This window comes from Lontra canadensis, unplaced genomic scaffold (assembly GCF_010015895.1).
Source record: "Lontra canadensis isolate GAN:19392208 unplaced genomic scaffold, GSC_riverotter_1.0 scaffold38, whole genome shotgun sequence".
NCBI lineage: Eukaryota > Metazoa > Chordata > Mammalia > Carnivora > Mustelidae > Lontra > Lontra canadensis.
This window is the reverse complement of record NW_022631032.1, coordinates 11,839,398-11,851,801: the sequence shown is the minus strand read 5'-3', so window position 1 is coordinate 11,851,801 and position 12,404 is coordinate 11,839,398. Positions and strand designations below refer to the sequence as shown.

The 12,404-nt window shown below is 31.7% G+C and overlaps 1 protein-coding gene across 3 annotated transcripts in view; it reads right to left on the bottom strand.

The window, feature by feature from the left end:
• The window catches only part of STAG1 (stromal antigen 1), a 425,489-nt gene that overhangs the window by 87,613 nt on the left and 325,472 nt on the right, over nucleotides 1-12,404 (bottom strand). For all 3 annotated transcript variants that reach the window (XM_032869634.1, XM_032869636.1, XM_032869635.1), the window contains 3 exons: nucleotides 11,889-11,996; nucleotides 8,655-8,769; nucleotides 958-1,075 (listed from right to left, as the gene is read on the bottom strand). In XM_032869634.1, the coding sequence (XP_032725525.1) occupies nucleotides 958-1,075; nucleotides 8,655-8,769; nucleotides 11,889-11,996 (341 nt within the window). The remainder of the gene's footprint in view (nucleotides 1-957; nucleotides 1,076-8,654; nucleotides 8,770-11,888; nucleotides 11,997-12,404) is intronic.

The window sequence follows — 12,404 nt, the reverse complement described above, 5'->3', positions numbered from 1 at the left end:
GGGGTTGAATCACAAAGTAAAGTAGAGGAAACAGAGGAGGGAATCAACAGTATAATATCTTATTTAATCTTCACAAAAACTATGTAAGCTATGTAACGAAAATAACCTTTATAGCATAAAGAAAAAGAAGCTAAGGATCAGAAAAATGAGGATACTAGTTACAAAGGATAGAGAGTTAAAAATCTGAATGTATTTCTTTCGATTCTGAAGTCCAGGTTTAGTTCACAATTGTCGCTTACATCAAAGTATCTATATTCCAAGTCTGTTGCATGGATTAAGTGAAATAGCATTTCTTTAAAGTACTACTAGGGTTAGTTTGAAAAACAAACCATTTAGGGAAAAGCATTTTTTGTTTTAAGGACTCATTTTCATATAAACTTTTAGAATTAGCATATAAGCATGTTATTAAACATACATATCCATTTTGCTGCTCATGTTATTATGTAACATGTAATAAGATACATACTCATAAATCATCATATAACAATTAATTCTCCTTATTTTTTGAAGCTCAGTAAATGAATTTATTTTTTATTTCCTGGTTTTAGTAATTAAGAAACATAACAAAAGGGGATGGTTATGGTCTAATTAAATCCCTGAATGTCAAAGGCTTTTCCATACTCACACATAAATATAATAAAATTCTGGGTGCACATTATTTTTTACATTGAGTACATCAGTATTTTGTGTCTCAAATCAGCATAAAGAAAACTTTTTTGAGTACTATACAATATGTATAAATTTTAAAAACTTGTACAGCATGGTAGCAGTCTTAATCCAGAAAGATGTTTTGAACTATAGACACATCCTTACTTATTAGAGGAAACAAACTGTTCTCTTTACAGAAAGACACACAGCATATTTACATATATTTATAAAGAGGTGACCTATACAGGGTGCTATGATTATTTATGGAAATCCAAAATAATATGAAATCATCTTGTCAAAATACTATACCTTCCTCTCCTTGAACAGGTTCTTCTAAAAGCAACTCTGTCATACATTCCCAGTCTTTTAACAGTTCTTGAGAGCTCTCCCACAAACTGTCCACCAAGTAGGCTGCATGTTCGTGTAACTAAAAATAACAAATCAATTATGACTGAAGAATATTTAATGAAGAAACCAATACTACTTCAATTTAATAAGCCATTTTCTTTGTAACTGAGATGGCCTGGTCACAACAATTCCAGGAGCCACTTCAAAAACAACAAATATATTTGTATGCCATTGTAAATAATGAGGATGCAATATGTAGACTTAATAAAAAATTTACTTTTTTGTAGTAGTGAAGTTAAGGATCTCCCAGTCCAACCACATTATTTATAGATAAGGAAACTGAGAGTATAACTAGTTAACGGAATTTCTGAAATTATAAATTGGATCATGGTCCCTTTTCATTATTCTTGGTTTGTTTCTAAAAATAGCTTCTTTTTTTCTTTTAAGGAATCACTTCCTTTCTCCCAGAATTCCTTTGAAAAACTGGTACTAGTACTACCTAATTTATATGTCTGTCATCTTGGTCAAGGTCAAAATGTTAAGTTACTCTATTTCTTCTCTTTTGTATTCTCATTTCCATTTAATTCATTGCATTCCCTATTCCACCTCATCCCTCCCCTCACCTTTTTGCTGCTCATTACTCTTGACAATTTTCTTTGGAATCCATGTTCCCACAGTAACAAACACTCTCATGTTCTTCATCAAACACTTCAGACCAAACACTTCACCAAACACTTCAGACTTCTACTACAAGTGCTAGTATGAAGAATATTATCCAAAAAGTTCTTCAGAGAAGGTAAGTAGAGATGTTGGCATTGTTCTAGTTTCTGCTACTACAACTAACTTCTCCACCCTTATATAAAAGTTCTTCCTCCTTTGAGGTGCATGACATCCCGATAAACCAGTTTCTAGATCAGAGTTTTTCAAACTATACATTTCAACCCATTCATTAGTTGTTGAACTAATAATTTAATACATTGTGACCCAAGTTAAAGAAATGAAACAAAACAGAAAAGCCTATATGGCACATAGAAAGTTAAGTACTACTTCATAGAACTCTTATTTCAGTTATATGTGCTTCTACTTGTGAGACAAAATACTTTTCACATCATGAATAGTGGCCCCCAAATGTATGCAAATCTCCTTTCTAGATCTACTGGTTGTTTACTGATATAACGACATATTTAGTAAGTGAGTGAGTTTTCTTCCTCATTCTTAATTCTTCTATGTGCATTTTCATGATCAATTGAAAGCTCTGCTTCATTTGGACTCCTTAATTCTATACTTCATTTCCACTGCATTTCAATATCATTAATTCTTCTATGTGCATTTTCATGATCAATTGAAAGCTCTGCTTCATTTGGACTCCTTAATTCTATACTTCATTTCCACTGCATTTCAAATCGTACATTCTAGCTCCTCAAGTGCCTCAGGAAAACCACACACACGTATATGCACACATAGAGAGTTTTCCAATGATTTTCTCCAGAGTAGATAATATGGATTAGAAAGAACACAAGAAAAAAAGTTTATAGCAAGGTACATTCTAACTTTCCAAATTTACATATCCTAGGAAACTATTCCCAGGTCTTCACTAACATCATTCCAATGATAGCTATAAGTAGCATACCACCTGGTTTCAAAAATGGAAATTAGCAGCAGAAAACAGAAAAACAAACAGTTTCAAAGTTGGAGCTATTAAAACCCATGCTAGAATGAAATTATTATTTAAAGGGTAGAGTGTTTCAGTTTGGGAAGGTTTTTAAAAAGTTCTAGAGATGAACAGCATTGACTGTTGCACAGCTATGTAATTTAATTTAATGGAATGAATGATATATTTTAAAAAAGTTAAAATGACAGATTTTGTTATGTCTATTTCACCACAATAAACTCCTATGTTAAATATTAAATAAACTTGCTTTTATGCCTGACTCTGTGTACATGTTATGTCCATACAATAGGTATAAAAAGGTTCATAATTATATTTAATTATAATTAATATCTCTTCTCTGTTTCTCTTAATATTTTTGGTCCTCAATTCTGTCTTGTCTTATATGGTACTGTCTCAACTTTCTGTAAGCATTTGTTAATTCTATCTAGCCTTTATCCAGATTGTTTATTTTCTGTGTATAAACTTCCTTTGTTTTGACTGATTTGTTTTATAAACATTTTTCATCTGTTTATTTTACCCTAAATGACAATCTACCTTTTATAAATTTGTATAACTGATATTGGAAATATTCCTGGATTCTGATTCTCTATGCTCTACTGATATTTTCTTGTCTTACCCGTGGTTTCTTCAGTTTATTTTCTAACGTATTTTTCTATCACTAAGGTTCCTAACACATTTATTTACTTCATTTAATTTTACATTGCACTCCTACATTTTAAGAATAATTTTTAGGTATTTGCCTTAAGCTTCACAGCCATAGTATGCAGGCTTAGTTTTATGTCTTTTTCAGATTTATTTGCTCACCAATGTTACTTATATTCCTTGTTTTCCTTTTACTGCATCCATTTTTTATTTTGCTAGAAAACAACCTCAAATAATAATTTCTATATAGAATACATAGGTGGTAAATATTTTAACTGCATGTCCTTTGACTAGTTCTTCCTCTATTCTCTGTTCTCTTTACAGAACTCCTACAGACAATAATGTGTACTTCCCGTCTTTTACTTTGTGGTCATCACGTATGCCCCAAGACAGGAAGACTATACCATAAATATTACGTCAAGCTAATTTCTGACTAACCATGTTATAATGATTGCTGTTACTCATACTGGTGAGTTCTCACCAGTATGTCTTCTCACATTACTTATGTACTACCTTCTGGAAAAAATCCCTTGGTTTAATCTACAGCCAATCCTTGGTTATGTCCTTTCAGGCCATTTAACGATGTGCTTCACTCCTAAATTTTGGAAATCATGTTTCTAATTCCTATGAACGCCCCTCCTCTTTCATAATAGCTTCTTCTTATATCCAGGGGAATTAATCAAATTTTTTCACCAATGCTGGGTTTTGTGCTTCAAGTTTCAGTGATTCTTGGTTAGTAGTTCCGATGGGTTAATATTCTGAACTCAAAAATACTGGTAGTAAGAATGCCTTTCTTAAGTCCGATTGCAACGTCCTTGGTTCCTACATTGTGCATGAAGTGGAAAGACGGAAACTATAATTAGGCAGGCTTTTCCTCTAACATGTAGGTATGGAAGTTCTTTTGAATGCCAAAGTTCCCTGTCCCTCCTGATGGCCATAAATAATCTGGGGCACTCATCCACTCCTTTGTTTCTTAGAACAATGCGCACATCCCAAATACGTTTCTAAAGGGAAGAATAAGCTCAGGTAAGGCAGCCACTTAATTACTACCTATAATTTAATCCTTTCACCAGTCTGTGCTGCTCACATCTTTGGTTTATTTCAGATTTCTACCAGAAATCTCAAAAATTTTCGTGCTCTTCGTTGCCTTGTATATGGCTATGGGTTATTTAACTCTAATAGAATTAATCATTAATTTTATAGCTTCCACAAATTCCTTACAGTTCTCTTTCATCCTGACTTATTCAGCATGAGGTTTTCTTTCAGGTGAGTGAAAAGAACTGTTGGCACAATTTAAAGATGACTTCTCTATGCCTTGAACCAAGGCATATTGAAATTCAGCTCAAGCATTTTGTCATTGTTCCAGAATTTTTTTGTATGATAGCCAGTATTCTCAATGTAGATGCTAACTTCTTTGACAATTTCCTCATCTTTTTGATTAGTTAAGGTGGTAACTTAGTAGAATCCATTCTTTTAACACCAGTAACCGGTTTTTTCAAACTCAATGTGTATACCAGAAGGACATGAGAACGTGTTGGCCCATTTTCTGTTTCAAATTCACCAGTATAAATAACAACAATCATTATAACATGGTTAGTCAGAAATTAGCTTGATGTAATATTTATGATATAGTCTTCCTGTCTTGGGGCATACGTGATGACCACATAACTTGCTAGTCTCAAATCTCTGTAATAATGCCATGTAAATCCATGTTGGAGAAAAAAAAATTCAAATATGGCCAGTAAGGGTAAAAGGTTATAATTGTCTTTCAGACACTTTATACCAATGACCTTCTATTGGTAGTGAAAGATAAAGCTATAGGAAGGAAGGTCCTGAGGCATTCTCAATGGCTATAGAAAATCCCGGGACTAAAAAGGACCTGGAACCGTAAAAATAAAACAAAAATTTTCTAAGAGGAGTTTTTGGCATCATAATTTTATAAAAACAGCATGAAAATTAGTTATTTGCAAGCATTCTCCAGGAATTAGATGAAAAAAGGTAACTCAATAGATAAAGAGTCACTGTATACAAAATAGGTAATTGAAATTAGATTTAAATTTATTTACAAATTATATAAAACATATAGAATGAAATTATATATAAAATTTTATTTATATCTAGGTGGGTTTTACTCTGCTATATCTAAGTGTAACTTATTTCATAGGGTGTCCCCTAAACTTGTATATAAGGCAAATTAAGTTCATTTTTCTGGTGACCTTAATTACAATTTTCTGGGTACATTCTGATTCATCTTTAATTGGCTTCAAAATTACTCATAGTATTTTACATGTTTTCTCTGCCTGCTGACTTCTCCATCAAGCAGTCAAATACATGAATGGAGCTGACTGTATAATGAAACCTTACTTTGATTCTTTTTATGAAAAATCATTTACAATGCAAATAATCACCTCAAGTTATTAAGTTTAAAATTCTAAATACTCCTATACCGGGTTTTATTCTCTGTTGAAACACAGCCAGTTGTCAGTGAATCTTAAAGAACATATAAAAACAAATAAGAAAAAAAAGCTATCATTCATGAGCATTATGGGCAGATTCCTTGGATATGTCAATAATGTCTATTAATCTTCCATTTTATATGACTGTGATAATTAACTTCTTCATTTCATATGCCTAGAAGGAGGGTGACCATATTTCTACATCATCAGCAATGTTTTGGGTTATGCTTAATGGTTTTAAATAATTATTAGTAGTATCTTTGTTACTCTAAAAAGTATCCGTTTATACAGAAAGTTCTATGGTCACATCAGATATAGGGAAATCTGGACTCATCACATTAAAGTACCATTTTCCTACCAATTGTCACACATCTAAAGCACATAAGGTTTTTTTTTTTTACTGAAATCAGTGACTGCTATGAAGGTTGTGATGGCTTTAAAATGTCACTTTTTGGTACAAAAAGAAAATTAACTAGTTTAGACATATCTCTTAATCTCCATTATTTCACATGTAATTCATATATAAAAGAGGTAAACTCCTCTTTTGACTATAAATCTCAGTATTTCAGAATTCTATTACTGAAATGTTAGTCTTAAAACCCAGTGAAACAAAGAAAAAAAGATGATAATTACTTCAGTTAATCCTACTGATTAGTAATTTATCTGTAAACTGGATTTGTTCCACATTATGACCTCTAAGGTCTCTTGCAATTCAATTTTTTATGAGTCTATTACTAAAATATTAGTAATTAATATGTGTTGTAGTAATATAAAGAGGAATTCAGAGTAAAACACAATGAGAATCCCACCATAAGAATACAGCTTTAATAAGCTTTCAGTTCCAGGTGTACACTAGTTTTACAGGATAAGAAAAGAGATTTTAACAAAGATGTTTCTTGTGAAACACAGGAGACTATAGACAACATTATTATCACAAACCGACTAAAACCTTTTAAACACGATTTACAGTTGTTTCTGTATCTGACAAGAATGTCATAGAGAACTGGGAAATACAACTTAATGTTCTCCTAACACTTTAGTACACAGCAGCAAACACAAAAATATAGTAATACCACCTGAAAATAGAGTGGCATACACATTACAAATTACTGCTTTAATTAAAAGATGAAACTGTGTAAAACTAACTACTTACAGTCTTTTAATATATCAAAAAGAAAAGTCCTCAGGGTTTCAGAGATCCAAAAAATTTTCCTCCAATGAACAACCAAACTCAATCAGTCTAGATCATCATATTTCTTAAAGTTTTCAACAAATATTTTAAATATTTAAATGTCTCATCTCTATCAAATTTTGAAACTATTTTTGCTATTAAAGTTACATCTGCATAATACTTTCAATCCTATTCCTTAAACCTAAGGAGCTAAAGGTATACTTGAAATGGTCTATCACAAGTATGAGATTTAATGATTAATGTTTTATCTTAAACCTCGCAAGTATTCTGTATTTTATTCCGTAATATATCCACACTTGCTTTTTAAGAAATTATTGTTTTAAATCCTCAAAACATAAAGTGTGGTCAGTCCCTGGACTGGAGGCAGAAACATTACAAAATGCATCTAGGAGCATTTAGAAATGCAGCACATTCTGACTACACCTCAGACCTACTGAATTAGAACTGGTATGTTATTTAACAAGATCCCCATGTAATCTGTATACATATTTAAAACACTTCCTAAACATATATCCTTTATTCAAATGCAACTCCACAGAGGTTTTGTTTCTGATTTATTCATTCTCTGTTCTTTCCAATTTGCCTAAGAAATATCAGTAAGTCGTCTGCTTTGCTTTGTCCTAATTCCACTCATTCTACTGACACAGTTCCTAATTCTCTAACTGCAATTTCCCTATAGGCTGCCTGTTTGTCTACTTCTCATTCCTACAGAGTTTCTCTAGGATTTTCAAATTTGAGCAATCAGAATCATTGAAGTTTTTCACCTTCCTGGACATTCCAACATAAACCAAAAATCTTTTCCTGAGTCTAATTCAGGGTCCAAGATCTCTAGATTTTTCTGGGCAAACCAAAGTTCACTCGTGCAAGCAAATTCTGATAGATACTGTATTATAAATGTTAATTACAAAAACATTTAAGTGATAAATGACATCAAAATGTCACATGAAAATACTGCTAATGGAGACTGTACATCTACTAATTAAAACATTTAAATTCCTATTTATTTCTCCTTAAAAATGTAATTTTTAAACAAGTTAGAACTAATGGTTTTAACACCTTGACAACTTTTACAAGATCTTTATATAATTTAAAATCTACAAACAAAATTCAAGGAAAAAAGCAACAACAAACAATTAGGTAGTACTATGATACTATTGAAGTTTAAAAATTGCTAGCCTATATTCAGTGTGGACCTATACCTGCAAAAATACTCCCACAAAAGGCAGAATACAGATTCAATAATCAGACAATCCATGCAGGCAATTTTGTAAGAAACAGGCTTATTTTCATAGGATTAAAAAATATCAATTAATTATAATGAATTAAATAATAATTTTATTTAAAATGTAACTGAATACAAAAAATAGTTATGTTAAAATTTACCTTTCTTTTCTTATTGTATTATTTTAAAAATTTTTTATAATGTTATGTTAGTCACCATACAGTAAATTATTAGTCTTTGATGTAGTGTTCCATGATTCATTGTTTGCTTATAACACCCAGTGCTCCATGCTTATAACACCACCAGGCTCACCCATCCTCCACCACCCCCTTCTAAAACCCTTATTTGTTTCTCGGAGTCCATAGTCTCTCATGGTTCATCTCCCACTCCGATTTCCCCCTCTTCATTTTTCCCTTCCTTCTCCTAATGTCCTCCATGCTATTCCTTATGTTCCACAAATAAGTGAAACCATACCTCACTTTCAAGAAAGAAAAGAACCAGCATCCTAATGAGGTTCCCATTTGGACTGTTCCTTCCTCTCCTCTTTGCTAATGCTTCTTCTGCTTGTGGGTCGTGTCTGCTAAACAGCCTAGAAATAAGTAACAAAACCAGAGCATTATGAATTTGCATGGATACTAATTTTAGTCTTTTCCTTCATTGTACAAATTATTTTAGTATTTAAAAGGCAGTATCAGATATCAGGTTACTGATTTATTTCAAACCATGCAACTGATGTTCTTATAGGTTAAAAATGGTTAGATCTAAACAATTTTGTACAATTCAATCATACAATGTAAAAGGAAGCTTTTTGACTAATCAGTGTTCAAATATTCACAAAAAATATAAACTTTTTATCTTTTATGATAGATGCTAGAACATATATAATTTTAAAAAGAGTTCTATTTTCTTAAATACTAATTTCAGAGTGAAGTAATTAAAGAATTTAAGCATATGTTTTAAAGAAAGTGGGGCACCTGGGTGGATCAGTAGGTTAAATGTCTGGCACCCTGTTCAGCAGGGAGTCTGCTTCTCCCTCTGCCCCTCCTCCTGCTCCTTTTCTCTCTCTCTCTCAAATAAATAAATAGAATCTTTAAAAAGGTTATAAAAATTCATACTTTTAATGTTTACTCTAGCATTTTCCGCTTATTACCTAAAAACAGTACTCACTAACCAGTACAGAATAAAATGACAAAAACATTAAATTTTTAAAAATATCACTTAGTGACAAAACTTCTAAAACATGACAAAGACATGACTTGGAAATTTTAATTTGCTAAGAGGATTTATTCTAAAAAATTTTAAGGACTGCTATAGGTGTCTTATTCCCAGGTATTGCTCTAGGTAAATGGGATATAACAGTGAACAAAGACAAAATCCCTATTCTCATTGAGCTCTCACTCTAATGGACAGAAATAAATAGTAGATAAATATGTACTATATCTCAGGTGTTGTAAGGAAAAACAAAGAAGTAGGACTAGGGATATAGTATGTGCTGGTTTAGATATAGAAATTACAGTGGGCCCTTCAGGTGAGAGGCTAAATAACTGAATAAAGTAAGAATAATTTCATGTCACATAAAAATAAGCCAATCTCAAGCAGAAAATGAATACAGAATAATTGATTATTTTGGGGGCAGGGGAAACTATATGGCAAGGGAACTAGATTAGAGCAATTGAAGCTGTATCAGCATAGCTATTAGACTGGTTTAAGAGAAAATTTTGTTTATTTGGATGGCTTTCAGAGAAGGAACAAATGGGAAAAAATGACAGTCCTTTATTACTGAAATGTACAGAAGTGGATAATCACATTTACTGTACATAAATGTAAGAGGAATCAACTTAATTTTTAATTTTTCTTAATTTTAATTTTTCTAAAACTGTAGATTTTTGATGACTATTAAAATACTCATTTCAGATACATTTATTATTTTATAGACACGTGGTTAAGCTTATGAATAGCTTAAAATTAGACTATAAAACAGACTAAGTGTGTATGTGCACACTTGCATGTTTTTCTTTTAATCACAGAACTCCTGAGGCTATACCAAAGCTTACTTGTTAAGATTTGAAAAGATCACAATATTAAATGGTAAGAATGCTCAAAGACATTAGAAATCAAAAGTTCTCAAACTGTGAGTATCTCCAGGGCAAGGGCATAAAACAAGCTTATGGAGTGAACCTTCCATTTGAATAGAAGTTGGCTTCATTTTCACAAAGAAATACCAAAGGCCTGTATTTGTGGATTGTTATTTAAAACATTCCAATTTTAAACTTTTTAGCAAGTATTTCAAACTTAGAAAAATACAATGCAGATAAAGTAAGATATATCCAAGCACCTTTCTGATGCAAGTGCTGCCAGTTTATGGCCTCTATTCTGTAGAGAACCACCCTCTGTAATCTACTTTTTCACTGAAACTATAAAAGCAATAAATTCTAAAAACACAAAGCTTTTTGAAAACTTAAGTAGAGAATAGAGACTAACTAGAATATAACAGTCCTGGAAAAGGAAGAGAAGTTAAGACTACAGTACCCCCTTGATATCTGTGACAGTCAACACCTGTTATGGAATATGGAAATATTATTAGATAAATATGGAAATAACACTATTCTATTAGCCATAGATGTCAGCGTCAGTGGCAAATTCAATACATTATGTTAAAAAAGTCATGCCTGAAAATCCTTTCTTCCTTACTTTCATTAACAGTACTCACTAGTAGCCAAGTTCCTTCTTAAAGAAAGATATTTCACATAGAAACAACTTTTCCCACTTTGAGAGGTATCACCAAGTAAAGCCAGTTTGTTGCTGCAGCACTGAGATGCAGATGCTGAATGGAGGGCCAGGCCATTATCAAAGTTAACACCCATGCACAACAGTTGCCCAATGCATGACTTATAACTGTGCTTAGTATAATCACAAATGACTACATGTAGTAGACTTCTGGGTTTACCTGCCAACAATCAGAGTCACTAAATTAAATCTATAAACAAACAAACAAACAAACAAAAATAAAGTAAAACACAGTAAAAAACTCCCCAGGTATTTTTAAACTTTAAGAATGAATTTACTTACTAATAAATTATAGATCATACAGAAGACCAACATCAAAATGTATTTCATAAGAATACTTAATTATATTCATAAACTCTTATTAGCTTTCATATTTTATCAAAAAAAGATGAAGTTTTGCTTTTTAATTAAATTGCGACTTTATATATAGCTTTTAGAATCACTACAGATTACTGATTAAAATAATCCTCAACCCCCATAGGAAGAGTTGTTAAAAAAAAAACAAAAAAACAACAACCATGAAAGGTTGGAAGGCATTTTGAAAGTGATTTTAGATGACAAATCTTGAGAATGTAAGATGAGAACTATGAATTTTAAAAGGAAAAATACCTGGTTATATGAAATACAAATTTTTGCAGAAGCTTTTATACAATTCATGTACTTCTCCAATCTCCACTCACATCCTAGTGGGAAACCATCCTTTTAGATTTCAGGAAAAAGGAGTATGTCAGAAGGGACATCATTCTCAGGGATTTGATTCATGATGTGCACATAGGCTGAAAGGATATTACGACCTCCAGAATTTGAAGTGGCCACTTCCAACACTGTTTTTACTCACTATTACTCTCTTCTACTAATTGTAAAACAACAACAAAACAAAAATACAAAAGTAGAATCTGGTTTCAAAGACAATTAACTCACTTTTTATGAAGGAATTCTCCAGCTGCCACAGCAACAGGGCGATGTGCTGAGTACACCAAGTGGTAAACATTTTCACAGTCTTCATTGGAAAGAGCTTCTTCACTTCCACTGAAAAATTCACAAAGCAACATCTGAGCCAAAATAAATATTTATTTTCAGTTCTATCTTTATTTAAATTTTGTAAGGTTCATTATAAAAGCTCAAGGCATATTGATTTTTCATCTCTTTTTAATCTTACTTTGAAAGTGACATTTCTTTAATTGTAACAGATACCTAATCATTATAATCATTAAATAAAATTCAGAAAATACAGATAAGGAAATAAAATGTCCACATTTTTTCCAACACAAAGGATACCCATGGTACCCTCGGATTAAATACATAGCCCAAATCAACTCAATTTCTTTAAAGATGTATAACATCTTTGTTGATACGTACTGGGAATATATCTGTTTCACAGTTAAATTATTATAGTACATTATTCTTCTTTATAGAATTGTCTATTTTATTTTAATT